The 25,114-nt window shown below is 43.1% G+C and overlaps 10 protein-coding genes across 10 annotated transcripts; 6 read left to right on the top strand and 4 right to left on the bottom strand.

Moving 5' to 3' along the window:
* Positions 1–211: 211 nt before the first annotated feature.
* SJAG_03067 (phosphatidylinositol kinase Tor1) lies at positions 212–7,241 on the top strand (the record flags this gene model as incomplete). The annotated part of the gene is made up of 2 exons (XM_002174198.2): positions 212–6,338; positions 6,376–7,241. The coding sequence occupies 2 exons, from the start codon at positions 212–214 to the stop codon at positions 7,239–7,241; spliced, it is 6,993 nt and encodes a 2,330-aa protein (XP_002174234.2).
* A 156-nt stretch (positions 7,242–7,397) lies between these two features.
* On the top strand, positions 7,398–9,930 carry SJAG_05289 (HVA22/TB2/DP1 family protein). The gene is made up of 3 exons (XM_002174199.2): positions 7,398–7,654; positions 7,703–7,824; positions 7,913–9,930. The coding sequence occupies exons 1-3, from the start codon at positions 7,623–7,625 to the stop codon at positions 8,269–8,271; spliced, it is 513 nt and encodes a 170-aa protein (XP_002174235.1). The 5' UTR covers positions 7,398–7,622; the 3' UTR covers positions 8,272–9,930.
* Positions 8,313–10,071, bottom strand: SJAG_03068 (DNA repair protein). Its single transcript, XM_002174200.2, has one exon. It carries the CDS (start codon positions 9,266–9,268, stop codon positions 8,480–8,482), a length of 789 nt encoding a protein of 262 aa, XP_002174236.1. The 5' UTR covers positions 9,269–10,071; the 3' UTR covers positions 8,313–8,479.
* SJAG_03069 (biotin-protein ligase) lies at positions 9,875–12,575 on the top strand. The gene has a single exon (XM_002174201.2). The coding sequence runs from the start codon at positions 10,254–10,256 to the stop codon at positions 12,168–12,170; it is 1,917 nt and encodes a 638-aa protein (XP_002174237.1). The 5' UTR covers positions 9,875–10,253; the 3' UTR covers positions 12,171–12,575.
* On the bottom strand, positions 11,938–12,933 carry SJAG_03070 (U6 snRNP-associated protein Lsm4). Its single transcript, XM_002174202.2, has 3 exons — positions 12,813–12,933; positions 12,568–12,759; positions 11,938–12,494 (listed from the first exon to the last, which is right to left on the bottom strand). The coding sequence occupies exons 1-3, from the start codon at positions 12,813–12,815 to the stop codon at positions 12,330–12,332; spliced, it is 360 nt and encodes a 119-aa protein (XP_002174238.1). The 5' UTR covers positions 12,816–12,933; the 3' UTR covers positions 11,938–12,329.
* A 103-nt stretch (positions 12,934–13,036) lies between these two features.
* On the top strand, positions 13,037–15,005 carry SJAG_03071 (glutamyl-tRNA synthetase). Its single transcript, XM_002174203.2, has 2 exons — positions 13,037–14,528; positions 14,577–15,005. The coding sequence occupies exons 1-2, from the start codon at positions 13,202–13,204 to the stop codon at positions 14,825–14,827; spliced, it is 1,578 nt and encodes a 525-aa protein (XP_002174239.1). The 5' UTR covers positions 13,037–13,201; the 3' UTR covers positions 14,828–15,005.
* SJAG_03073 (antiparallel microtubule cross-linking factor Ase1) lies at positions 13,169–18,590 on the bottom strand. The gene is made up of 2 exons (XM_002174205.2): positions 17,977–18,590; positions 13,169–17,930 (listed from the first exon to the last, which is right to left on the bottom strand). Exons 1-2 carry the CDS (start codon positions 18,374–18,376, stop codon positions 16,099–16,101), a joined length of 2,232 nt encoding a protein of 743 aa, XP_002174241.1. The 5' UTR covers positions 18,377–18,590; the 3' UTR covers positions 13,169–16,098.
* On the top strand, positions 14,952–16,436 carry SJAG_03072 (GTPase Ypt71). The gene is made up of 3 exons (XM_002174204.2): positions 14,952–15,219; positions 15,268–15,366; positions 15,428–16,436. The coding sequence occupies exons 1-3, from the start codon at positions 15,139–15,141 to the stop codon at positions 15,869–15,871; spliced, it is 624 nt and encodes a 207-aa protein (XP_002174240.2). The 5' UTR covers positions 14,952–15,138; the 3' UTR covers positions 15,872–16,436.
* Positions 18,591–19,522: 932 nt separating the features above from the next.
* Positions 19,523–21,076, bottom strand: SJAG_03074 (hypothetical protein; the record flags this gene model as incomplete). The annotated part of the gene is made up of 2 exons (XM_002174206.1): positions 19,523–20,260; positions 20,339–21,076. 2 exons carry the CDS (start codon positions 21,074–21,076, stop codon positions 19,523–19,525), a joined length of 1,476 nt encoding a protein of 491 aa, XP_002174242.1.
* Positions 21,077–23,511: 2,435 nt separating this feature from the next.
* SJAG_03076 (sphingolipid biosynthesis protein) lies at positions 23,512–25,021 on the top strand (the record flags this gene model as incomplete). The annotated part of the gene is made up of 3 exons (XM_002174207.1): positions 23,512–24,620; positions 24,689–24,918; positions 24,972–25,021. 3 exons carry the CDS (start codon positions 23,512–23,514, stop codon positions 25,019–25,021), a joined length of 1,389 nt encoding a protein of 462 aa, XP_002174243.1.
* Between the last annotated feature and the right edge of the window lie 93 nt (positions 25,022–25,114).

Below are 25,114 nucleotides of genomic sequence, written 5' to 3' on the forward strand. Positions count from 1 at the left end.
TTAATCGCGTTCTACTGAATACTACTAACCAACTCCCCGAGGCTTTACCATTTCCACCATTCCAGCTCTTTGAACTTGTTTTAGAAGAGCTGTACCGACAAGAAGCTCCCTTATTCGTTAAGGAACTTTATGTTTTTGCGGCTTTTGCTTGTACGCCTCTAATGAATGAACTGTGAGGAGGAGTTCTAAAACTCGTCTCTAAGAACAGTTCATGGCTTTTTTTATTGATTTAAAAAGTAAAAATGAAGAGATTCAACTGTTAGCGGCTGAAAAACTGAAGGAATATGTAACTAGCTCGACGAAAGAGCTCTCTGGAGAATCATTATCGCGTTTCAGCAATGACATTAACCGACGAATCTTTGAACTGATTCACAGTCATGACTCTCATGAACGGCTGGGTGGAATTATTGCAATTGGAAAGCTTATAGAAGTAGAGAGTGAAGGAGATGTCACAAACCTGACTAGATATGCAAACTATCTGCGGATGACACTACCAAACACAAACTTCCATTCGATGGAAGTTTGTGCACAGGTTCTCGGTAATTTAGCAGCGACTGGAGGCACAATTGCGGCCGACTTTGTGGAGTTTGAAGTCCAACGTGCCTTTGAATGGCTTCAAGGAGATCGCAACGAGCCTAAACGAATGGCTGCTGTACTCGTTCTTCGTGAACTGGCGATTCATTCACCTACACTGGTCTACGTTTACGTCTCCGACATCTTTCCGAATCTTTGGGCTGCTCTTCGGGACCCAAAACCAGTAATTCGCGAAACAGCTGCCGATGCTTTGGGTGCGACACTGGATGTTGTCTGTCAACGTGAAGCAAAGGTCCAGCTACAATGTTTCAGTAAGGTTCTCATGCAAGCTGAATATGGACTGAAGCAGGCCTCTGTCGAACAGCTGCATGGAAGTTTACTGGCGTACAAAGAACTATTTGAAAAGTCGGGCTCATTCATCAGCGGACACTACCAAAACTTCTGTGAGCTTGTGCTCAAGTTGAGGGAACATCGCGATGGTACCATCAATCGTACCCTTCTACTGCTTATACCAACTTTAGCAGAATACAACCCAACACAATTCCGTATTCGCTACTTGGACCAATTCATGGTTTTCTTGCTGCAGCAAATTAAAAAGGACCGGGACAAAGAGCAAGCGTTTAGTGCTATCGGTCGAATTGCCCTTGCTGTAGGTGAGGCTATCGTGCCCTACCTACAAACAACCCTTCAGCTCATTAAAAAGACTCTTACAGCCAAAGTTCGGGGGAAGACCTCTTATGAAAAAGTGATTTTTGAGTGCATTGGTCAATTGGCCGCGGCTGTCAAGCTCGAGCTTTTTGAAGACTCGCGTAGCTTGCTGGGATTAATCTTCTCTTGTGAAATAAGTGAGCATTTGCGTGATGCACTTGAAAAAATGGCTGCCAATATTCCTCCCCTTCTAGCACCTATTCAAGAACGGTTGCTGAATATGGTTAGTCAAATACTAACAGGAAAAGAATTTGAAATTCGGCCAGATGATGCATACACTCCCTGCGCTGCTGATTATATATCTCTCCATCAGCCCGTTGACACAACTCAAGGTTCACGTCAAATTATTATTGCATTAGAGATTCTGGGGTCTTTCAATTTTGAAGGTTACTCCTTGGTTAGTTTTGTACAAGAGTCTGTTTTGCCGTACCTTGAGAACGACAATGCCGATGTTCGCGTGGCAGCTGCTCGGACCTGTTGCCAAGTTTTTGGTGAGGATCCTATTTGTCTGAAGACAACACCACTTGCCATTGAATCCGTTGCAGAGGTACTGGAAAAGTTGTTGACATTGGCGATTGCAGATGCCAACCCGAGAATTAGACAAACGGTTTTATCACTTCTTGATGAAAGATTTGACAGACATCTGGCTCAACCAGAGAATATCCGTTGCCTATTTATCGCCTTAAACGATGAACTATTTAATATCCGGGAGATTGCTATCGTCATCATTGGTCGTTTAGCTCATTATAATCCTGCTCACGTTATGCCCTCGCTCCGGAAAACCATTATTCAATTACTTTCTGATCTCGAGTATTCGGGAAATAGTAGGCACAAAGAAGAGAGTGCACGACTCCTACGGCTTTTAGTGTCCACTGCTAAAAAGTTGATTAAACCCTACATACACTCGATAACACAAGCTCTATTACCTAAGGCAAGGGATCAGAGTCCCAGTGTGTCATCAGCCGTAATTTCTGCATTGGGTGAACTGGCCTACGTTGCAGGTGAGGATATTTCAAACTCTGTTCGCAAGTCGTACATGAGCTTGATTCTTCAAACACTGCAAGACCAGAACTCAGTAGTGAAAAGGCTTTCCGCGCTGAAGGCTTTACGACAGTTTTGTGGTGGTTCGGGCTATGTGATACAACCTTATCTTGACTATCCTTCCCTTTTAAGTTTACTTATTGACATTTTGCGATCCGAACAACCCGCACCTATAAGACGAGAGGTTCTCAGGACCATCGGTGTCTTGGGAGCCCTTGATCCTTACAAATACTTGTCTATGTGGAGTCAGGAAGAGGAGGAAGTTTTCAGTTCTCGTGGGAGTACTTCAGAGTCTACGCTGCTAAACCCGTTTACCCAGTCAGGCACGCTGGAATTTTATGCCTCTGTTTCCGTCTCAGTTCTCATGGTTATTCTAAAAGATCCATCCTTATCTATGCATCATTCATCAGTCGTTCAAGCCGTTATGCATATATGTTCCCATGTTGGCTCCAAGTCGTTCGTTTTTCTGCCCCAAGTCATTCCTACCTATCTGCATGTAATGCAATCTTTATCTCCTTCATCTAGTGAACTGTATTTCCAGCAGTTAGCTACTCTTACAACGATAGTTGGACCAAAAATTCGTGATTATGTTTCTAATATGTTTAACGTTGCAAAAGTGTTTTGGGATGGTGGCTCCTCTCTTTTAGTCGTTATTCTCAATCTCATCGAAGCTATTGCTGAGGCTCTGGCCGATGAGTTTAAATTCTATTTACCTCAAATTCTCTCTTATATGCTTACGGTCTTTGACACCGATACTACACCCACTCGGGTTTGTGCACACAAAGTTCTCCATGCATTTGTTGTTTTTCAGACGAGTATTGAGGAGTATATGCATCTGGTACTTCCTGTAGTTGTTCGAACCTTTGAAAGGGAAACAGTTCCTCTTGCGTTAAGAAAAAGTGCAATTAAGTGCATAGCTGATTTGCTCCAGACAGTAAATTTTTCAGATCATGCCTCCCGTGTTATTCATCCTTTGGTCAGGATACTTTCAAAGGGGAACCAGGAAATGAAAATGGCTACAATGGATACGCTATGCGCATTTGTCACCCAATTGGGTTATGACTACGCTATTTTCATTCCTACGGTTAACAAAGCTCTCTCACATCAAAAAGTTCAGCATGCAGCATATGATTTACTCGTCTCTCGATTGCTCAAAGGTGAACCGTTACCAAAAGATTTAATGGTACAACGTACTGCGGACGAAATCGCGGCACAGCAGAGTCGTACCTTGGATGAAAATATTGCTAAGCTTCCGGTTGATCAAGGTTGTTTACGGGCTGCTTGGGAAACATCCCAAAAATTAACTCGAGATGATTGGCAAGAGTGGATCCGTCGACTTAGTGTTGAGCTTCTGAAGGAATCTCCCTCGCATGCCTTAAGAGCATGTTCTAGTTTGGCCGGTGTTTATCATCCATTATCGAGAGACTTGTTTAATGTCGCATTTCTTTCGTGCTGGAATGAGCTCAGCGAATCTAATCGCAGAAGTCTGGTGAAATCAATGGAAACTGCGATGAACGCTCCAAATTTGCCTACAGAAATTCTTCAGACGTTGCTAAACCTTGCAGAATATATGGAACGTGAATGCCACGCGTTACCTATATCACCATCTGTTCTTAGCGGACATGCTTCCCGTTGTAACTTTTATGCAAAGGCTTTACATTACAAAGAGCTGCAATTCATTGAGGAGCTATCTTCAGAAGTGAGTATCAACACTATTGAAACGCTAATTACAATTAATAACTGCCTACAACAGCCAGATGCGGCTATCGGTATGTTACGATATGCGAAACAAAACAATAAGCTTGAACTTCGTGAGACTTGGTATGAAAAACTACATCGTTGGGATGATGCATTGGCAGCATACACCAAACGCGAGTCTGAAGAAAACTCAAATTTTGAAACAACGTTGGGTAAACTTCGTTGTTATCAAGCCCTTGGTGAATGGGACCAACTTTCAGACTTGGCTCAAACATCCTGGAAAGATGCTAAACAAGAACAGCGCGAATCATTGGCTCCCTTGGCGGCCGCCGCTGCCTGGGGACTTGGTCAATGGGGACTTATCAATAAATATGTTGGTGCGATGGATCGAGAACCACAAGACAAGGAGTTTTTTTCGATTATTGATGCGGTATATACGAACCACACCGAGAAGGCCTTTATGCACATGGAACGTTTACGGGATATTCTAGTAACAGATTTAGCTTCCATTATTGGTGAAAGTTACAACCGTGCATATCCCATTATTGTTAAATCACAAATGCTTTCCGAATTGGAAGAGATAATTGAAGTTAAACAATCCGAATTCGATGAGGTCTCTTTCAATTCTCTAAAGCGGACATGGATGAAACGATTGGATGGTTGCCAGCATGATGTGGATATTTGGCATCATGTGTTGAATATCAGAGCGCTCATTATACGACCAAAGGAATCGCCTGAGATGTGGATCAAGTTGGTAAATTTGTGTCGACGTTCAGATCGATTGACTTTGGCCTCTCAGTGTCTCAGTCATCTGGTCGGTGAATCATCTTTGGACAACATTGATTTCGAAAAGCTAAAGATGTATAATTCCCATATTGCTTACGCATATCTAAAATGTGTTTGGGCAAACGGAAAAAGAGAAGAAGCCTTGAATCACCTATCCAACTTCACATCGTATCTGGCTAAAACATATGGATATGACGAGGAGACGATGGGACAAAGACACGACCTGGGACTATTAAATATCAGAGACACCTCTAATGACGATTTGAGCTTTCTTGCCCATTGTTATAATAAGCAAGGCAAGTGGAAAAAGTTACTTGATCAAGATTTAAGCGTGAATAATGCCGATGACATTCTCAACTGCTATTATCATGCAACTATATGTGATAAGTCTTGGTATAAGGCATGGCATTCTTGGGCCTTGGCAAATTTTGAAGTAGTTGGATACTATGAACAAGCAAAGCCCGCTCTTTTTCCATCAGGATGCGAAAGTAATATTATATCTGCAATAAAGGGTTTCTTTAACTCTTCAGTACTTAGTCCAAAGAATTCGTTACAGGACATTCTTCGCCTACTTAATCTTTGGTTTCGGTTTGGCGACAAAGTGGAGGTTGATACTGCGATTAATGAAGGATTCTCGGTTGTACCTATGGATATGTGGCTTGAGGTTATTCCTCAATTAATCGCACGTATACATACACCCAGTACACGTGTTCGTAAGTCTGTTCATCAATTGCTTACTGATATTGGGCGCGCCCATCCACAGGCGTTGGTTTACTCGTTGACCGTTTCTGCTAAATCTACAAACGTTCACCGGAAAAACTCGGCGCAAACAATTATGGAGAGTATGCTTGCTCATAGTGGAGAATTATACCGACAAGCTTTGCTGGTGAGCGGAGAGCTCATACGCGTAGCCATTCTGTGGCACGAAATCTGGTATGAGGGACTTGAGGATGCATCCCGTGCTTTCTTCTCTGAAAGGGATCCAATGTTGATGATAGAGACGCTAAAACCAATTCACGAAGTACTCGAAAAAGGACCTGAAACACTTTCAGAAATTTCATTTGCCTCTATGTTTGGTTATGACTTGCAACGAGCTAAACAGTTTTGGCTCCGTTATTTGGAGAATAACGATATGATGGAATTAAACCAGGCCTGGGATTTATACTATCAGGTCTTTAAAAAAATCCAGAAACAGCTTCCTCGTATTACCGAAATAGAATTACAATATGTTTCTCCTAAACTTTTGGAGGCTCGTGATCTTGAGTTGGCGATGCCTGGAACTTACAAACACAATAAACCCATAATTCGGATATCTCGGTTTTGTCCAACCTTCAAAGTTATCTCCTCAAAGCAACGTCCCCGGAGGCTTACTATCCATGGAAGTGATGGTCGAGAATATCAATACGCCCTCAAGGGACATGAAGATCTTCGTCAGGATGAGCGGGTAATCCAATTATTTGGATTGTGTAACACTCTTCTGACGATGGATAACGAAACTTTTAAAAGAAGACTCTCAATCGATCGATATCCTGTAATCCCATTATCACCAAATTCTGGCTTAATAGGCTGGGGTGCCTCACAGCGATACACTTCATCAATTAATTAAAGATTATCGGGAAAGTAAGAACGTTTTGCTAAATCAAGAACATCGACTCATGCTTCAAATGGCACCGGATTTGGACAGTCTTACTGTTCTTCAAAAGCTAGAAGTTTTTGAGTATGCTCTACAGAACACCGATGGTCGAGACTTGTATCATGTTTTGTGGCTCAATTCACGCAATTCAGAAGTATGGCTTGATCGTAGAACGAATTACACAAGAAGTCTTGCTGTTATGTCTATGGTTGGTTATATTCTTGGTTTGGGTGATAGGCACCCGTCCAACCTGCTAATGGATCGAATTACAGGCAAAATCGTCCACATTGATTTTGGAGATTGTTTTGAGGTTGCTATGTTCCGAGACAAGTATCCCGAAAAAATCCCGTTTCGGTTAACAAGAATGCTCATTAATGCCATGGAAGTCAGTGGAATTGAAGGAAGTTTTCGAATCACTTGTGAACATGTTATGCACGTTCTTCGTTCGAACGCTGAATCGTTGATGGCCGTGCTCGAAGCGTTCATATACGACCCTCTTATTAACTGGCGTCTTATGACAAAAAGACCTAACGATGCTACAGAAACATCTTCGACTCGTGTTCAGACCAGTTCAATAGAAGAAAAGGGGCGTTCATGGGGACGAAGATTACGCTCGTCGATGTTTACATCTGCAGAAGATGCTGAACAAGATGTCGACAACGAAGGCCTTAATCAACGTTCTCTCCAAGTTCTGAAACGTGTTTCTAACAAGCTTACTGGTCGAGATTTTGATTTGCATCAAAAACTTACAGTAAAAGATCAAGTGGCCAAGCTTATTCAGCAGGCTACGGATCACGAAAACCTCTGTCAATGCTACGTTGGATGGTGTAGTTTTTGGTAATGTTCGTTTAATGATTTTTTCGCATTTAGACTTTTGAGAATTGCCAGTGCTGGCTGCTAAGGTTGTTCAAGATTGATTACGCATTATTTTATTCTTTGATGAAGATTATCTATTCTATTTGAATGTCCTGTAACTATTCAATACTGTAATATTATAGACTAGAATTATAATTTTTGTGCGAGTAAATGGCCGCTTGTGATTTGTGATCAGAATTTTTATTTCTCTAATTGATTTATTGTTAAAGTTCGAACAAACAGACGGATCGCCTCTGTTTATGTTCGGTAAAAATATCTCGCCTTACTATTTATTGAGTGTCTTAGATGCATGTAAAATAGCCGCCGCCCGGTCTTGACAGAGCACTTAACATTATTGCGAATTGGGATGATTTTGAACGCTGGTTTAGAGTTACTAAGGTACAATTAAGATATTTTTTACATAATTCGTTCTAATTCTTCCTTCAGTGCAGCTGTTGGAGTCGGGTTTCCGGTTTATAAGACATTCCTGCTTCTTGAATTACCGACTAAGACAAAACGGTTTATACCGGTCCCATTCCAATCAAAAGATCTTGAACAGGAGAAATATGGTATAAGGACTATCCCATATTAACATACAGACTTGTTTATATGGAGAATCTTTCACAATTTCGGTTTTATTTACTAACCCAAGTTTAGAGAAAGAGAAGAGACAGTTACTTATATATTGGAGTGTTTATGGTTGTATCACTGCTATTGAACGTTCATTTAGTTCAGTTTTAAGGTGGATCCCGTTTCTTACACCTATTAAAATAGTGTTATGGATTTGGTTGCTGCATCCAAAAACACTGGGTGCTGAATATATATACGAAGAGTATCTGAAACCCTTCCTAACTCAATACAAAACACCGATTCATAAGTTTCTTGGTGCTGTTGGAAGCAAGTTAAGCGATGATTCACTCATTACTAAAGGTTGGAACATTATCCGCGCGTTCCTTAGCAAACTACCAGCGGCAGAGGAAGTTACAGACAAGTCTTCAGACTCAAAAAAGGACTAAGTCGACTTGTGGAGAATGTTTTATTTTTAAGCTACGAACCTCCCGAATTGTCTTCACGAATCCATATTTTTCACGCCCGAACAATTTAAATATCTAACTGCATTGTATGAGGAATGTACACGATCATGCTTCTATAATATTTTTTTTTTATGTTCTTATAATATGTTATCAAGGCCTCGATTTGCTGTTGCTGTCCGATCCTTCAGCCTTACATCTCTTTATAAGGATATGAGAAACGGTCTTCTTTACGACGCCAAAGCTTGCGTCTCTTACGAGTGGCAATGTTCTCTACCATAACCTCGCTACAATGCTGTTTCTTAAACGCTTGGATGAAACGAGGATCCCACAGTTCACTTGCAATACCAAGATCCTTGCAGCATCTCATTAAAGCATTTGATTTACAACCTTCTGTAGCGGTAGGAATGTTGGATGGATCGAAATAAACCTGCTCACCACGAGCAACGGACACTAAACGGCCGTGACAAACAAGAGCATATTCTCGAGAAACAGATTTAGGGGTAACAGTTGTCTTACCTCGGGGAGCCAGACCCCATCCTCCAGGTCCAAAAGCTCTGTTTAATATGCGTCTGTATTTAATCTCTGGAAGGTAAAGGATACCATCTGGTTTAATTTCAATGTCCTGGAGGGAAAGAGGGGTTAACAAAACATCACTAATCTCTTTGCTGAATGGTTTCTCTGAGAGTCCAGCGAAGGAAGTTTGCCAATTCGTTCCCTCTTCAGGCACACCTGGTAATTCTTCACCATTTTCCTCACCAACAAGGTATTCCTTCAACTCCTTCTCATTCTGAATAGCTTCCTGGTTTTCGTTGCACTTAATTGTACTTGTGCTGAACCATGAATGTCTGGCAAAATCTTTAAATACAGGGTTTGTCAAAAAATGATAACTTGGCGTCTTAAGACCGGAGAAAACAGCTCTTCTTGATGCATTTAGCAATGAACATTTTGCTGTGGCAAACAGGTTTGAAAGAATTGCCATTTCGTACAAATTTCTGAGAAGCTTTCCCCAGTTGCCGATGGAGAAGGAAAAAATGAAAAGTTCTGAAAATGGTATGGAAGACTTAATTTTCCTGAGACAAATTGACTTATACAAAACTACCAGTCTATCAAATGAAGAGTTGCAGTCGACGTGACACACCTGAAAGCGCTTTTACTGTCTTTAGATGACTGTATATGTATATGTCAATTTCAAAATAGCCGTGAGTAGATGAACGTTGTTGAAGTCGAATTCTTTTTTGGCAAAGGTTAAAGATGGTCGTCTTGCAACGTAAAGTGACTTACTAACTGGTTCGTCTAAGTTTATATAATCATTATTCTCGGATAAATGTCAAGTCAGGCTTTAGAACGATGTTCATCTTGCTAGTCAGTATGTCCTATTTCTGGTCACCCTTGTCATTTCTATAGCCATGCTGTGTGAGTATCGGAAATTGTAACATTTAGTTAGGTTTAGTACGATATCAAAATACAATACAGCTATTAGGGTTCAAAATGTATTGAACCATAGTGTTGGTTATTGTATTGCAATTTAACTCTCAGTGTCTCTTAGTAATCATATAACAATGTTAAACACTCTCACTAGTTCAATAAATAATCAGTTGCAGCACTATCAATCTTCTGTCTTTTCATACTAACAAGCATCATCTATTTGTCATACAATTCGCCATACGTTAATTTCTAAGGCATACAAAATTTCAACACTCAGACTTTTAGTTCCCCAATCTTAGACTTTCTTTTCTTCAAGAACCTATATACCCAATTGTTCCGTTGTGCATCCTTTTACAATACTATTGGGCACAGATTCATCTTTGAATTCAAAAAATTGCTGTTTTGGGTGAATTAACCGGGTAATAGTGATTTTTGCTTCGCTATTTTTGATTTCAAAAAAGAGTTAATAGTTCCTCATAGAAGGCACTGTTTTCCTATTCTAAACACAATACTATCGTTAAACTGTTACAACTATCATAATGAATGTCCTTATTTACTCTGGTACTGGCACTTCTAAAATTGCCTTGACAAGGACATACCAAAGTCTTCTTAGAATGGTCGTTCCGCATTACGCTTTACGTTATGTGGATGTAAGAACACTTGACAATGAACCTTGGACGAGCAGTACTGCTCTTCTTGTCATTCCTGGTGGAAGAGATTTGGGTTACTGTAAAGACTTTACCGAAAAAACATATCAAAAGGTAAAGGAGTTCGTACGAAGGGGTGGCTCTTACTTAGGAATCTGTGCCGGGGGATATTTTGCTTCTGGAAAAGTTGACTTTCGCATGGAGGACTCTAAACTTAATGTTGTTGGCCCTAGAAAGCTCGCATTCTTCCCTGGAACTTGTAAGGGTCCAACTTACCCTGGTTTTGTATATGACAGTGAAAGCGGCGCCAGGGCAGCTCCACTCGCCCTTTCACCAGATCTTTCTGTTCCCGGAGCGACTGATGGAATTGTCAAGATTTATTGGAACGGAGGCGGCTCGTTTGTCGACGCACATAAATATGAGAATGTCCGTATTTTGGCGCGTTACAATGACCTCCCGGAGTCACAAAATAATGAACAGGCAAGCGTCATCTCAATGAATGTTGGTCGAGGACGAGTCATTCTGACAGGCGTTCATCCTGAGTTCGAAACAGACGGATGTGAAGGACACGAAAAACGCGATGAGACATTACGTCTTGAGTTTCTTCGCTGCTTACTACAAGATCTAAACATAAAAATTAACGAAGACTACAACTCTGAGCAATGGAAACCTTCTCTCCATTACCTTATCACGTCTGACTTTCATTCCTCATTGCCAGACTTGGCTGTTCTTTTTGAACAAGAGTCCCGTAATGTTTTAAGGGATAAGCGTTATACCTTTCATTTTAACGCAGCTGCCTCTGCTGAAATCACTACAGGCGAAGCTAGCACGCTGAATAACGATGAGGAGGAGGATCGAACAATGCTTTCCATTCACTCTTGTACCCCGTCAAAAGCAACAGAGTTATTCTCACAACACTTTGACTATCAACTCTATGACAGATGTTTGGGAGATTGTGATTTCGGAAGACCATTTCTTTATGCACCTGTGACAACGTCCACTCAATCCTTGCTTGACCAAAATACCGGCTTTTTAAGCACTCTTCCTACTGGTTTTACAGCTTGTGCTGATCACCAGTTGAATGGCCGCGGTCGTGGGCAAAACATGTTTGTTTCTCCTCCGGGTATTCTTGCTTTTTCCTACGTTGTTCGAATTTCGTCCACTCAGTTTTCGACCGTACCTGTCGCCCTAATCCAATACCTCGTTTCGTTGGCCGTAGTTGAGAGTATACATGGCTATGCACCTGGTTTCGACAAACTGCCTGTCTTCATTAAATGGCCTAATGATGTTTATGTTCAAGTTTCCGACAACGAGAAGCTCCCAAAATCCGAGCAGTACAAAAAGCTTTCAGGCGTTATCGTAACAACTAACTACTCAAATAACGAACTGTTTCTCGTCGTTGGTTGTGGTGTCAACGTGGACAATACGGGCCCAACAACCTCTCTCAATGCTGTCGTGTCCCAGTGGAACAAAACTGCCAAACAAGCAGGACACGTAGCTCTGGAAAAGGTGAGACGAGAGAAGCTTTTGGCATTATTTTTCCATTACTTCGAGCTCTACTACAACCAGTTAATCCATCAAGGCTTCAGTACTATTCTTCCCGTGTACTACAAAAACTGGCTTCACACAAACCAAAAAGTTTACCTGGAAAATGGTGTTCCCGCACGCATCGAAGGTATCACAACCGATTGTGGTCTACTAATTGCTCAACCCATTACTGAGGACGGAAGACCCATAGGTGTAAAAGTCATTCTCCAGCCAGATGGCAATAGTTTTGATTTTATGCGAAATCTGATTACGAAAAAGTAGAGGAACAAAACTGAAAACTGATAATACATGCTTCCCCACTCCAATACATGTCTACGAAACCAAATTACGTTCTCTCGATCTCCTTAAAACTGTCACATAATACTCCAGTGAATCCTCATTTTTCGTAAACACAGCCTAGCGGGTAAACCTCGACAATGTCTAGTGTTGCATAGGGCGATGACCGCCTCTTCTGCCGCCGTTGTTTCCATAACCTCCACGGCCGCGACCGCGACCACGGAAGCGATTGGAACGGTTTTCACGATGTTGACTCTGTTGCTTGGCCACTTGCTCCACCAATTCGTCTTGAACGCGAAGATATTTGATCTAAAGTTGAATTGTTAGTTTCAATAAAGATATATAAGAACATATTTTGCTTAAGAACGGCGTTTTTGCTTACATTGTTTCCACGAATATAACACTCGGGCATCCGAAAGAATTTGTCACCTTCAGGCATGGTTTGAATGACTTCCTGAAGAGTCAAATTCATATAATTATCACATTTCTCAAGATGTCCATTAAAAGTCTCGCCGTTCTTCAATTCTACAAGGATTGGACGTCCTTGGGCAGCGTTTAACAAAGTCAAAGGCAACTATTAAATTAGCATCATGAACCATATTTACACTCAATTAAAATGAGACAAACCATTTCTGTTAGCGGAAAAAAGCACAGCCAGCTTGCGTTTCTTCTTCGTACGTGTATGGGCTTTTCATGTCCAAGCCATAAAAAAACAATAAATGCGTGGACGTTTTTTGGTGGTAATGTTATGTTACCTTTAGTGTTACTTCGAAACTCACCACCAAAAACAATAGATGGAACTACACCATGGAGGTAGTATTGTAAACGCAAAGGAAAAAGACGTGGAGCTCTGGCTTGGCTTATTGCTAAAGAAAACCTCAAGGAATGTGAACGAGTTTCTGCTGAAAAAGTACAGACGTTTTCTAAAGCTGTACATATTGAAACGCTATAGTCTCACTCGCTTGTAAACTTACAATACATCATTCCCGTCCTCACTTAACTCTTTTATATTATACATGATCAATCCTTTATGTTCCTCACTTAAATTTCAAACTTTTGTCCGGTATGTCTCGTCAAATGTGCGGACTAGATTTGCACCTTCACCAACAGGGTCGTTGCATTTAGGCTCCTTGAGGACTGCACTATACAACTATTTGTTTGCCCGGTCGAATGGTGGTCTTTTTGTCTTGCGTATTGAAGACACAGATCAGAAAAGAAGGATTCCCGGCAGCGAACAGGAAATCTACCAGGTTTTACGACGGTTCCACATCGATTGGGACGAGGGACCTTCCCATGAGACATCTTGGAACAACAGAGATGGACCATACGGTCCATACATTCAATCTCAACGACTATCCCTTTATCAAAAATACGCAGAGCAGCTTATAAACCAAGGGCGCGCATATCGCTGTTTCTGCTCAACAGAACGCCTCCAAAAAATGCAATCGATTGCTAGAAAAATTGGTTCATCAGGTTCTTATGATCGACATTGCATGTCGTTGACGAGTGAACAAGTGCTAGAGCTTCGGGGCCAAAACGTACCGTACGTTATCCGTGCTAAGATGCCAGACAAAATGACGAGTTTTAATGATAGCGTTTACGGGTGCTTGTCACCAGGGTCTTCCAAACGATCAACAGCAACGCCAACTGCTTTTCATGACGACTTTGTCATTATGAAGTCGGATGGATTTCCGACATACCACTTCGCCAACGTTGTTGACGACCACGAAATGCACATCACACATGTTATACGTGGAGCGGAATGGATCCCCTCCACATACAAACATATGGAACTGTATCGAGCATTTGACTGGAAGCCACCCCAATTCGCACATTTACCACTTTTGTTCAACAAAGATGGATCCAAACTTAGTAAACGTCAAAACCATGCCCATGTCCAACACTTGCTATCGGACGGATTCATGCCAGAAGCCGTGCTTAATCATGTTGCTTTGATGGGTTGGTCGGGCAAGGGCAAAGTAAGCGATTTCCTGCAAATGGACGACATGATCCGATTGTTTTCGTTAAAAGAAATCACCAAAGGCTCCGTCACCGTTGACCTAGGGAAATTGGAATTTTTAAACAAACATCATCTAGCTCACAAAGCAGAAACACAAGCTGGTTGTTTTGAGCTCGCCAAGGAAGCGCTTCCATTGCTTCAGAAACAATATACTGTTAAGGATAGTGATCTGGAGATCATTGCAAAATGGGTTTTTCTGCTTCGGAAGCGCATACGTAAACTCGAAAACTTACCCGGACTAATGAGCTATGTCTTTGAAAAACCACAGTGGAGTACTTCAGAATTGGAAGAATGGAAACGAAATTTGGAGCCCTTTACTTCGGGTAAGCTCTTACCAAACTCGATTTGGAAACTAACACATGCATCTGTAGTTGATATTTTATGTGACATGATCGAGGGTATGGATAGGGAACCAACGTGGCACGAAGACAATATCCATCACATCGTAGAACGCGTCAGCAAAGCGCATGAAGACATACCTGCAAAATTCATGTATGCTATTATACGCTTTGCAGTTTGTGGAAACACACCTGGAGCTGGAATAATAAACACAATCCATTTGCTGGGAAAGGCAGAGACGATGGAACGCATGGAAACCTTGCTAGATAAGTTGAGACGTTGAACAATGGTGTCTTAGAGATAGATAAACAAAGACAAAACCTATATTTCTCGAGCTGCTTCCCGTATGTTGCCTTGTAGTTACATGCCTTTCAGACATAATTATGACTCACATTGCCCACAGCACAGTGATAAATAACATCTCGGCATATGTAACCCGATTGGACACCCAGCAGGCGATGCTGAACGTTTAATAGTTTGCTGATACTGTTTTTTGTTTTGAACTTTTACAACTTTACGTTGTAGCTCGTTGGAACTCAGTATCCTGTAGTTACTTGACTCAGACACAGTTGAGTGTTTACCTCGACCAAACCGATGACATCGCCTCGTAGAACTTTGCTTAAAGTAGTCATTTTAGGCGACAGTGGAGTCGGTAAGACTTCCTTAATGAACCAGGTTTGTAATTGTCCATGTACTGGGAAACGGTGTTGTCTAACAGAGCAGTTTGTCAATCATAGATTTAGCAGAGAATACAAGGCAACCATAGGAGCAGACTTTCTGACAAAAGAGTTAGAGGTGGACGGAGAAGCAATCACACTCCAGGTACGCAGTTCTGTGCTATTTAGTGAGATTTTGACGTGGCTAACACTTAACTCTTCAACAGCTATGGGATACTGCAGGACAAGAACGATTTCAGAGTCTCGGAGTGGCCTTCTATAGAGGAGCGGATTGCTGTATTGTCGTTTACGACGTTAACAACGCGAAAAGTTTTGAGTCTGTCGAAAACTGGCGTTCAGAATTCCTTGAACAAACATCGTCATTGAATAACAACGCGTTTCCGTTCGTGATACTTGGCAATCAAATCGATAAAGACCCGTCGAAGCGGACAGTTCCGCTTAATCATGCTCTGAGTTATTGCAAGAACCAAGGAGGCAACTTGACCCACTTTGAAACAAGTGCCAAAGACGGTACGAATGTTTCAATAGCCTTTGAATCCATTGCTCGTTCTGCTCTTGAAAATAGTAGTCACGAGGACTATGCAAGTGATTTGACAGGCTCTATTAGCCTGCTAAACAACACGAACGAATCTGGCTCCTGTGCCTGTTAATGAGCATTCGTCCTACCAAGAAAGATTAATGTACAAGCTTTGACGAAGAGTTTAATTCCACCACATTCTAATTTCAATCGTTTTCTTAATGCATATCGAAGAGGAGGAAGAGGAGAGCCCTTACCACAAGCACAGACAACACGGGTGAGACTATTCCATATCCTTTTGGACAACGAGTTGAAAGTCACCTGAAGTGTTACATAAGACATGCTCGGATACCTTGAACATTAATAACCCTCCTCTCCCCATTCATCTTCCATTTGAATTTCTCCAAAGCCCAAAAGCTGGCTGGAAACATGCTCGTTCCTTTCACTCGGTGACAGCAAAGAATAGTTTTCCTTACGCAAGGGAGAAACTCCAGACATCATAATTGGAGGTGCCATGGTTTTAGGGCTTGGTACCATGATGTCAAGTTTCATAGGAGAAGAATCTTGAACATAACTAGGTAGCTGTGAATCTTTAATGCCGGCACGACGGAATTGTTCAGACACACTCTGAACTGTCGTGTCGTTGGGTAATTGTTGAGGACTTTTTAATAGAGACGCGTGTTTAGATTGGGGAGACATGTGTGGTCTGGGTATAGCGGAGTCCTTTGATGTTGTCGTGGATTTTGTCAAAGCAGGAACCGCAAACGGCCGTGTTTTCGCAGCAAGGTTTGTACGGAAAGAGCTCATGGACATCGGTGTAGGAGTATATGTATTGGCATGGCTCAACGTTGCAGATCCATGAGTAGCACTGCGAGAACGAGTGGTAGTGGGTAATGCAGAGCTGTTTAAATCCACTTGTGATGCCGACGGTGTCCGTCGTCCAACTCCGGTCTTGGGGGTTGGTAGCTTGCCTGCACTCAAGGAGCGACGATTCGTTGAGTGCGACGTCTTGGACGGTGAAGTTGGGGTTCGGGGAGTGTTCAATGTGTGCTTTGAAGTTCCACTATTGCGTCTATTGGAATAGACAGAAGAAGACTGCTTATTTTGTTGAGGTGGAGTTCCGGCAGATTCGTTGCTGCTCCGGCTTGAATTGGTAGTATGAACAGATGGTTTTGGACGTCCAGAGATGGCAGCTGCCCGGTAAACAGAGGGTTGCATAGCATCTTGCAACGTTTCCAGCAACGACTCTCCATTCACCAAAAACTGTCGTCCGTTATCGCGTTCCCATTTGCGTAATTCGGTGACTAAAGCACTTTGTGTCTTTGGAAGATCACGTTGAATACGTTTCCGCATCTTCTCTTCGCGTAAAAGACGACCAGGGTCACGACGACCGCGTTGTGTGAGACGGGACGAATCATTGGCGCTGATTTCCAATTCTTGTTTTTCAGCTTGCAACGTCAAAAATCGGTGTACCAAGTTGAGAAGCTGCTTGTTTGCCGCAACCTCGTTTTCCAAAACTTTGAGGTATTGCTCGTGCAATACCAAGGACTCCTCGGTAAACGCAGGTTCAAATGCCGGCAAAAACTGATGTCTTTGCTCCTCACTGTAGCACAACGTGTCCCATAAATCCTCAATACGATGCCGAGCATCCTCAATGAAGACAGGAATATGTCGCAATTTGAGCTCGTACAGTTTTTCAAGCTGTTCTTTCCAGAACGTAACAGTCTCATCATCACATCTATTTTCATCACTTAAACGTTCCTGAAACTCAGAAAAATCAATCTCAAGTCGTGTCCATAACTTTTGAGCTTCTAGTTTCATGCTTTGAATGTTCTCAAGTCGGGTTTGCCGCTCTTTCGACACTTCTTCTTTTAACATCACGAGCTCTTCAATAACCTTCTCGGTTACAGGGATTTCTTCAGGCGGATCTTGGTGTCTTTTAAACAGTTTTTCATATTCACTGCCAGGAACAAGCTCCGTACCAAATTCTGTCCACAGTTGCAAAACTTCAGACTCAAGGACACGCACAAACTCGGTACGTGAGATAACTTCCTTTTCAGCTTCTTCAAGTCGGACACGCAAGGAGTCCGTAAACGTGTCGGATACATCGGAAAGGAAAGAATTGTCCAGGTCTGGCTTAACAAATTCTGAACCGAGTCGCGTACAAATAACTTCCAGTTTGTCATAAATTTCTAAAGCGTTAGACAATAATGTTCTTCACTTGCTTCTTGTACATACCCTTAATGTCTGTGAGCTTGTCTTGGTACATGGCCAAGTATTGATTTTCAATTTGGGTCAAACGTCCTGCACATTGCAACAAAGGAGGTGTAATTTCTAAATTGTCCTCTAATTTGTGTGTCTTTAATGAATTTACCAAAAATTCAATGGACTCGACATGTTGCCGACACTCGTCTTCCAACGTTTGTTTATATTGCTCCATTTCGTGTAACTGAGCCTTCATAGCCGTCGAAAACAACTCGAACAGTGAAGAATTGTCTCCTTCTGTTCCCAGAACAGCATGAAGACGTTCTACCTTTGCAAAATGCTCTTCAACTTTCTGTCTGAACAAAACCCATGTTGTATTAGAGGACGTCTCCGATACAGAAGTTTCCGAGGTTTTATCTGATTCATCATTCATAATAATGTTTTATTAACCGTCTTACAGACTGTTCTAAACAGCGAGAAGCCAATTCCAACTGAATTGTGGGCGATTCTTGTTCTGGTGAATTTGGTACAGGTAGCGACGGGGTCCTAGTCGAAGTGTAAACAAAAGGCTTGTACAGATAAAGTAGAATAGATTGGAGTACATGGACAAACGAAATCAGTTCAACAATACATACGTCTCATTCACTGGTGGCTTCACTCTAAAAGCGCAACTATCTGTTAATGTTGTATTTGAAACATCCTCACTACAAACCGTTGAACGAATGTACAAGATGGAATATAGAAAACGTGTTTTTAAATGTTTATTTTTAGTCTAGTAATAAAAACAGCAAGTCCAAAGATAAATACATACGAGTTAATGCAGAGCACAGCACTATGACAAATTGGCACTGGATACACTAAAACCCGTGACACAGCAAGGCAATACGCAACTGTTTTACTTACAGTTCTGTATTCCTCTAGGTGTATGTGGAGACCTGTTCATAATGGAAAACATATCACTTGGCCGAATGCTTCAACCAGTTCCAAATGTACAAAATGTAATGCAAGGGAAGAACGGAAAGGAAACAAAATTTGTGTGAACAGGCTCAGAGAATTAGAGGCCGTCTCATATCAGGAGTAAAATGGAGGGAGGACGTAAAGAGAAGGGAGAGAGCGAAGAGTTTGTGCAGTATAAAAACACAGAGAAGCATGAAGGCGTGTCACTCACAAACGGAAGAAAAGAATGGTAGACAAAATGGATAAGCCGGTTCGGCCATCCTTTGCAAAGTTTATCTAACCCTCTTTCGTCCGCAGCACTTGAAAACACGAAGGGTATACACATGCCTGATATGCAAAACGACGGAGTAAAGTGGAAAGGAATGAAGTGTGTGTGTGTGTGAGAACAGGAGTGTGAAGAACGTAATAATCGGAGTAGAAAAGGGAGTCGGGGAGGGGAAACGTTGCAACCTTGTCAAAAGCTAGCAACCCAAGAGTATTGACACAGTTAAAGGAGGGAAATAGAAGAAAGAGAGGTAAACGGAAAAGGCAAAAGAACAGAGATAAAATCAGAAACGTGAACAGTAACAGCACATTCTCAGAGGCCTGCAGAATAAATAGGACGCTGGCAGAAACACCAGATTTAATTCAACGCCCCAGAAGAAGAGGAAGATGGAGAAGACCAGTTGTGCCTAAGGGGACTACATCGAGGTTGGAAAGGCGGTTTCGGCATGAGAATAAGTTTTGCACGACCCTGCACTTGAGAAGAAAGTTTACCAACACGACGCATTTGGGTCTCAAGAACCATCACCCTGATGAAAGACGAATTCAACCTTGGATGCCTAAGTTGGACCTCAGTGTTCTCCTTCCACTCTTCCATAGGATAAAACAAATGACCAGATACGGGTGCACAGTCCTCAACAACCCATCCATCCTGGAAACACAGAATGGCACTGACAAGGTCCTCATTGCCGTTCACGTTGGCATCAGAAGACTTGGCCTTTGAAGTGGCATTCGCCGAATCCGAGTGTTTTCCAGAATGGCCAAAGACACGGCGAACGATTTTGCTGGAAAAACTGCTAAGCTTGGCTTGCAAAGAGGCATTGCGGTCCATAGGCGATCGTTTCGTTTTGGAGGCCTGGTTCTTTTCACCAGCTGAAGCTGCGGCATCTTCAACGGCATTCACAGAGGCTGGCTTGACGACGTTTACAGGGAGTGACACAGAATCATCTGCCAACGAACGACTACCGCTACTGCTACTGGAAGAGAACGACTTTTCTAAATCAGAATATGAAGAGGCAGCGTCTTCTGCGTTCGCAAGAGGATGTTCTTCGACAAGCTTCTTAGTGAAAACACGCAGACGGCGACGCTGCAACGGGAACTGAACACGGTCAAAGGGAGGCAAGCTGGAAGTAGACAGGCTTGGAGAAGACAAACACTCGCGAAGCATTGCAGCAGCTGTACCGGCTACCGGAGCACTGCCAACGGGAAAAAACACCGACTCAGACAAATCATCCACTACCGAAGCCTCGCCTTTGCAACGAAAGAGGAAAGGACTCTCGACGTCTGACTCATCAGAGAAAGAAGGAGACGATCCGGCGCTCGAGGCAGGTGAGCCAGCAGCGAGTCCAGGACACTTCAATTCCGGTGCGGGGCAAGGGATTTGTCCTTGTGCGTCAAGAATACCCTGCGGCTGAGGTGGCTCAAACAGAAATCCGTAAGGATCAGCATTGTTGTCGTTGTTATTGTTGCTCGTAGCGCTGGTATGAGCATTGCTTTGTGATTCCAATACACGATCCAAGCGAGACTTCAGCCGTTCGCGGTTAGTTTCCCTACTTATACGACCCTTTTTGCGGGATTTACAGAATCGGGGCAGGGGAATTTGTGTGCTTCGAAGTAGCTGAAGCACAGCAGGGGAAGCGTTTGGACGACGAGTGCTGCTGGCGCAGGAAAGAGAGGACATGGAGCTGTGAGTTTTCAGACTCCTCCGTCCCTCGTACTCGCTGTCCAATGTGTACAACATGCACGACGGCGCAACACTAGTGTCTGTGCTGGCAACGGAGGGGGTAGGCAGCTTTTTCCGAAGTGCAGACACATGGTTTGTGAACACGCTGTCCACGTACGGCGCCAACAGCGATTGGCGATCGTGGACAGAGTAGCAATTTGGGGGAGAAAACGTGCTTGCTACAACAGTCATAATGGATGAGTGAAGAGCAATTCTAAAGAAGAAATAGGAAAAAATAAAACAGCAAGTCTCTTATAGGATGGAGACAGGAGTAATTTGTGTAAAAGCAAAGGGCACACAGCACGAAAAGGCAGGGGTGAAAAAAGAGAGCAGCTTGAGCAGCTTTTTGATGTAATTGTTGCAAAAGTAACTCTTGACAAGAGCGTCGGGGGTGCAACCAGGGAACGTCCAAGGTCAAAAACCGAATACGAAATAAAAACGCAGGACACAAAAAAGCGCTAACCACAATTGCGGGGTCAGTGCAGCATAAATAGATAAGTGTTGATTGCAGAAAACAGGACCCTTGTGTGTTAAGTGGGTTCGTCACAAATACGTGAACGGTAAGAGTATCTTGGCCAGACAGAAGAGAACAATTATACTCTGATACACATCAAGAATTATCGACACGATGAGCGGCTGATCAGATACCAACCGGCAGACACTGGACCGACGAGGCAGTTGGTGGGGCGTGTCCCAGAATATTCCAAGGCTCGGCAGCTGTGGCAGATCTAATTTGGAAGTGAGCAATATCCAGGGTAGGGCTGGACAGTACCGATGGTAAAGCTGATCGTGGAGAAACTCGTAGTGGGGAGCGGGGTGGGTGTTTAAGGAAAACAGCCAGCCGGAGTTACCACGGCTCGTGACTATAGCGAGCAGAACGGACCTCGGTCGGTTAGAGTAGTGGAACTACTGATGGACTAGTTGCAACTCGTGCTTCGAAACGAGATCACGTTGTACAACCTATTGCGGGAAACACAAAGGGGAACTGACGGTGTAAGAAAGGACAGTCGAGACACGGTCAGTAGCAACGGATAAGTAGCAACAACAGTAGCAGTAGAGGTAACAGGTGACGGTTGCCAGTAAGATAACAGTTAAATAGACGTACGAGGACACCGAAGGAGGCGAAAACGGACCAGTGGGTAGGATAAGACTTTGGCTTACGCAAGAAAACTGTCGACAATGACTTGGTCAATGTTGTAGACCTGAAAACAAACGAACTCGATTGACGTATGAGTTGAACCGGTGTTTATTCGTAGAAGTTAGATTGCAAGTGTCGGCAACGAACCTAATTAACAGTGTAAGATATCAGATACGAAGGAAGGAAGTGTAACGAGAAAATGTCGAGCTGAGTAGACGAAGAAAACGCGAGAGAACGTTCCAGACAGGGCGTAAAACTTCTTAACAACAACTTTTCATAGCTTCGTTCAGTGGATCGCGTCTGTTCTTGAAGAATTCGTTAATAAAAGTGCAATTGGTAAGAGCTTTGCCTTTGTTTGGGTATGTGCTCTGGTTAGGAGAAAAGAAGGTTGACGTCGAAGCTAATAAAGCCTGTTTGTGGGGTATTCGGGTAATCGTAACGAGGGATGACGTAGGCGCTAAAACAGGAATTATGTATTATGTCAGCAAAAGGAAGAATCGCAAAACCACAAAGGAACATACAGCATGAGCTGCTAATCTACGACACGTTCATTTGGTTGCGCTACATGAAGAACTGTATGCTGTTTTTTTTGGAAAGTGTCCTATCACTTGCCATTTTTGTCGCACCACGGACGCTTCCACCACTACTGCTACGGAAATCAGTGCTGCGTTCCGCGGCTAGCTCGCTCGCTAATTATGGCACAGGACTGCTAAGCGGGCAATGCATCGGTAAATTTCCGAGCCACTGCCCTGAGCGAGTAGTGTGACGAAGAGGGTACGTAATTCCTTCCACGTGGTTCGTTGAATGAGTAAGAAAGCAGCCAATGGTGGTGGAAGTGAAGGAAGGGAACGAGAAGGCTGCGTAGAGGTTCCCACAGCCGCGGCTCCGCAATCAGATAATTGCCGTTTTGACGAGTACGCCCCGTCCGCTTCTTCAATGCCTCCTTTCAGGCCTCGGTCGAGGTTGTCTGCAGACTAGGGGAACATCATGCAGCATATGACATTGATACTTCCCCTGTATGCTTTCCTGTACGCGACTACGAGCTGACATAACTCCCCAGAATGAAGGGGCTCATCCCTTCTCCCCGCTGTTCATCGTAACGTCACGCCCCGCAACTTTTTCACTGCATCCCTGCCAGTCCCTAATTCCCCGAATGGGATTTCTGTTTTTGCGAACATGAGGATCTCGCGTGCACGTGCTCACTGTATCGGCATTTAGGTATTAAGGTTTGCCTACGTCATAGAGAACCGACAGGTCGATAGGAGATACACTGTGCCTGGGTAAACCTGAACAGTTACCATTTACTATTTCTGAATTGACGGACCATTTATACGTGCAGAGCTGGTTTCTGCGCTGAATTTGATTTTCTATAAACTCGGTTGATTCTCACGGTCCCTATAACTCGACGTTCGGCGTGATTGGGTGTATAAGTTTCATTGCTCTATAAAACATTAAAATTTAGACGGCCGTACGCACTTTTTTTTTGAACATGGGTGTAGTACTTTCGCTCCCGAGCTTGGTTGCTTCTGGAATCGCGAGCGTTGGCAGTATTTTTGCCGGTTTGTCTCTTTCTACCTTTTTTGGCCTTGTAAACTCGGTTCAGAGCGCGTTTGCGGCGAAATTGAGTTATGCAGCCTTGTTTCTCTTCAATTCTCTGCTATCATGGCTTATGCTGTCCTCTTCAGTCAACAAATTGCTGTCGAAATTGACATTTGGGTACCTGAATTTTGATTGTGAAAGCGAAGGCAAATGCTACAGTGTCCTTGCCGTTCACCGCTTTGGATTTGCTTTGTCTTGCTTTCACTTGCTTCTTGCTGTATTTACGGCTATGTCCGCCTCACGGTTGTCGATGCTGACCAAGATTCAAAACGGTCTGTGGCCATTGAAGTATGCTTCTTGGCTCTTTCTTGTCGTGGTTAGCTTCTTTCTTCCGAACCAGTTTCTGACGTTTTGGGGAAACTACATCTCTATTTTTGCCTCAGCCTTTTTTATCCTTTACGGCCTTCTGTTGCTTGTTGACTTTGCGCACTCGTGGGCGGAAAAGTGCCTCGATCGAATTGCGGAGGAGGATTCTTCCTCTTCTAAAGTAATTCTTGTTGGATCAACTGTTTGTTTGTTTGGCTCGGCGATCGCTATGTCACTATTTGTGTATGCATGGTTTTGCTCGTCGTCGTGTGTGTTCAATCAAGTGATGAATACAATCAATGTCTTTCTGTGCATCATTTCCACCTGTGTTGCTGTGCACCCGCTTGTACAGGAGCACAATCCGCGATCCGGTCTGGCGCAAGCTTCTACGGTGGCCTGCTACACATGCTATCTCATCATGTCTGCTGTCGTGAATGAGCCATCTGAGACCAAGTGCAATCCTTGGAGTGAAGACTCTCTTGATACGCGTGAGGTGAACAAGGTGCTCGGTGCTATTTTCACATTTGTAGCTATTCTTTATAGTACTATGAGTGCCGCCTCTCCTGGTGCATCTAGCGACTCGCATGATTACCGTCACCTGTACAGTGATTCGCATGATCTCTCCAACGACGGGGAAGAAAACGAAGGACTTCCTTCTCGTCAAGAGATTCTGCAAAGAGCGGTTGAGGAAGGGTATGTTATGCGTCTATCCGCACATGTTGACATCCGCCCAATCATGAAATATATGCTAACCTGCTTAGAAATTTACTTCCTTCCGATTTGAACTCTTCAAATGCCGGTGGTTACGGGTACTCCTTTTTTCACATTTTATTTTTCTTGGCTGCATGTTATACCGCTTCCGTGCTCACAAACTGGAACACATTGAGAATGTACGAATCCTCAAAGGATGAGACATTTATACGCATCGGTTACTCGTACGCTGCTGTATGGGTAAAGATGATCAGTTCTTGGACTTGTCATACTATATATGGTACGCAGATTATCACCCGAAGAAGGGCTTTTTTTACTAACCATCTTAATTAGTATGGACTTGTATTGCTCCAGTCATTTTCCCCTACAGATTTACGCTCTAATGGCTTCGTTAAGATTAGGAAATTTCCCCATGTTGGGGCTTTGAAGTGCTATTCACATTGTTATCATTATTATGAAACGGAACTTTCGATGAA

This window comes from Schizosaccharomyces japonicus, assembly GCF_000149845.2.
Source record: "Schizosaccharomyces japonicus yFS275 unplaced genomic scaffold supercont5.2, whole genome shotgun sequence".
Lineage (NCBI taxonomy): Eukaryota > Fungi > Ascomycota > Schizosaccharomycetes > Schizosaccharomycetales > Schizosaccharomycetaceae > Schizosaccharomyces > Schizosaccharomyces japonicus.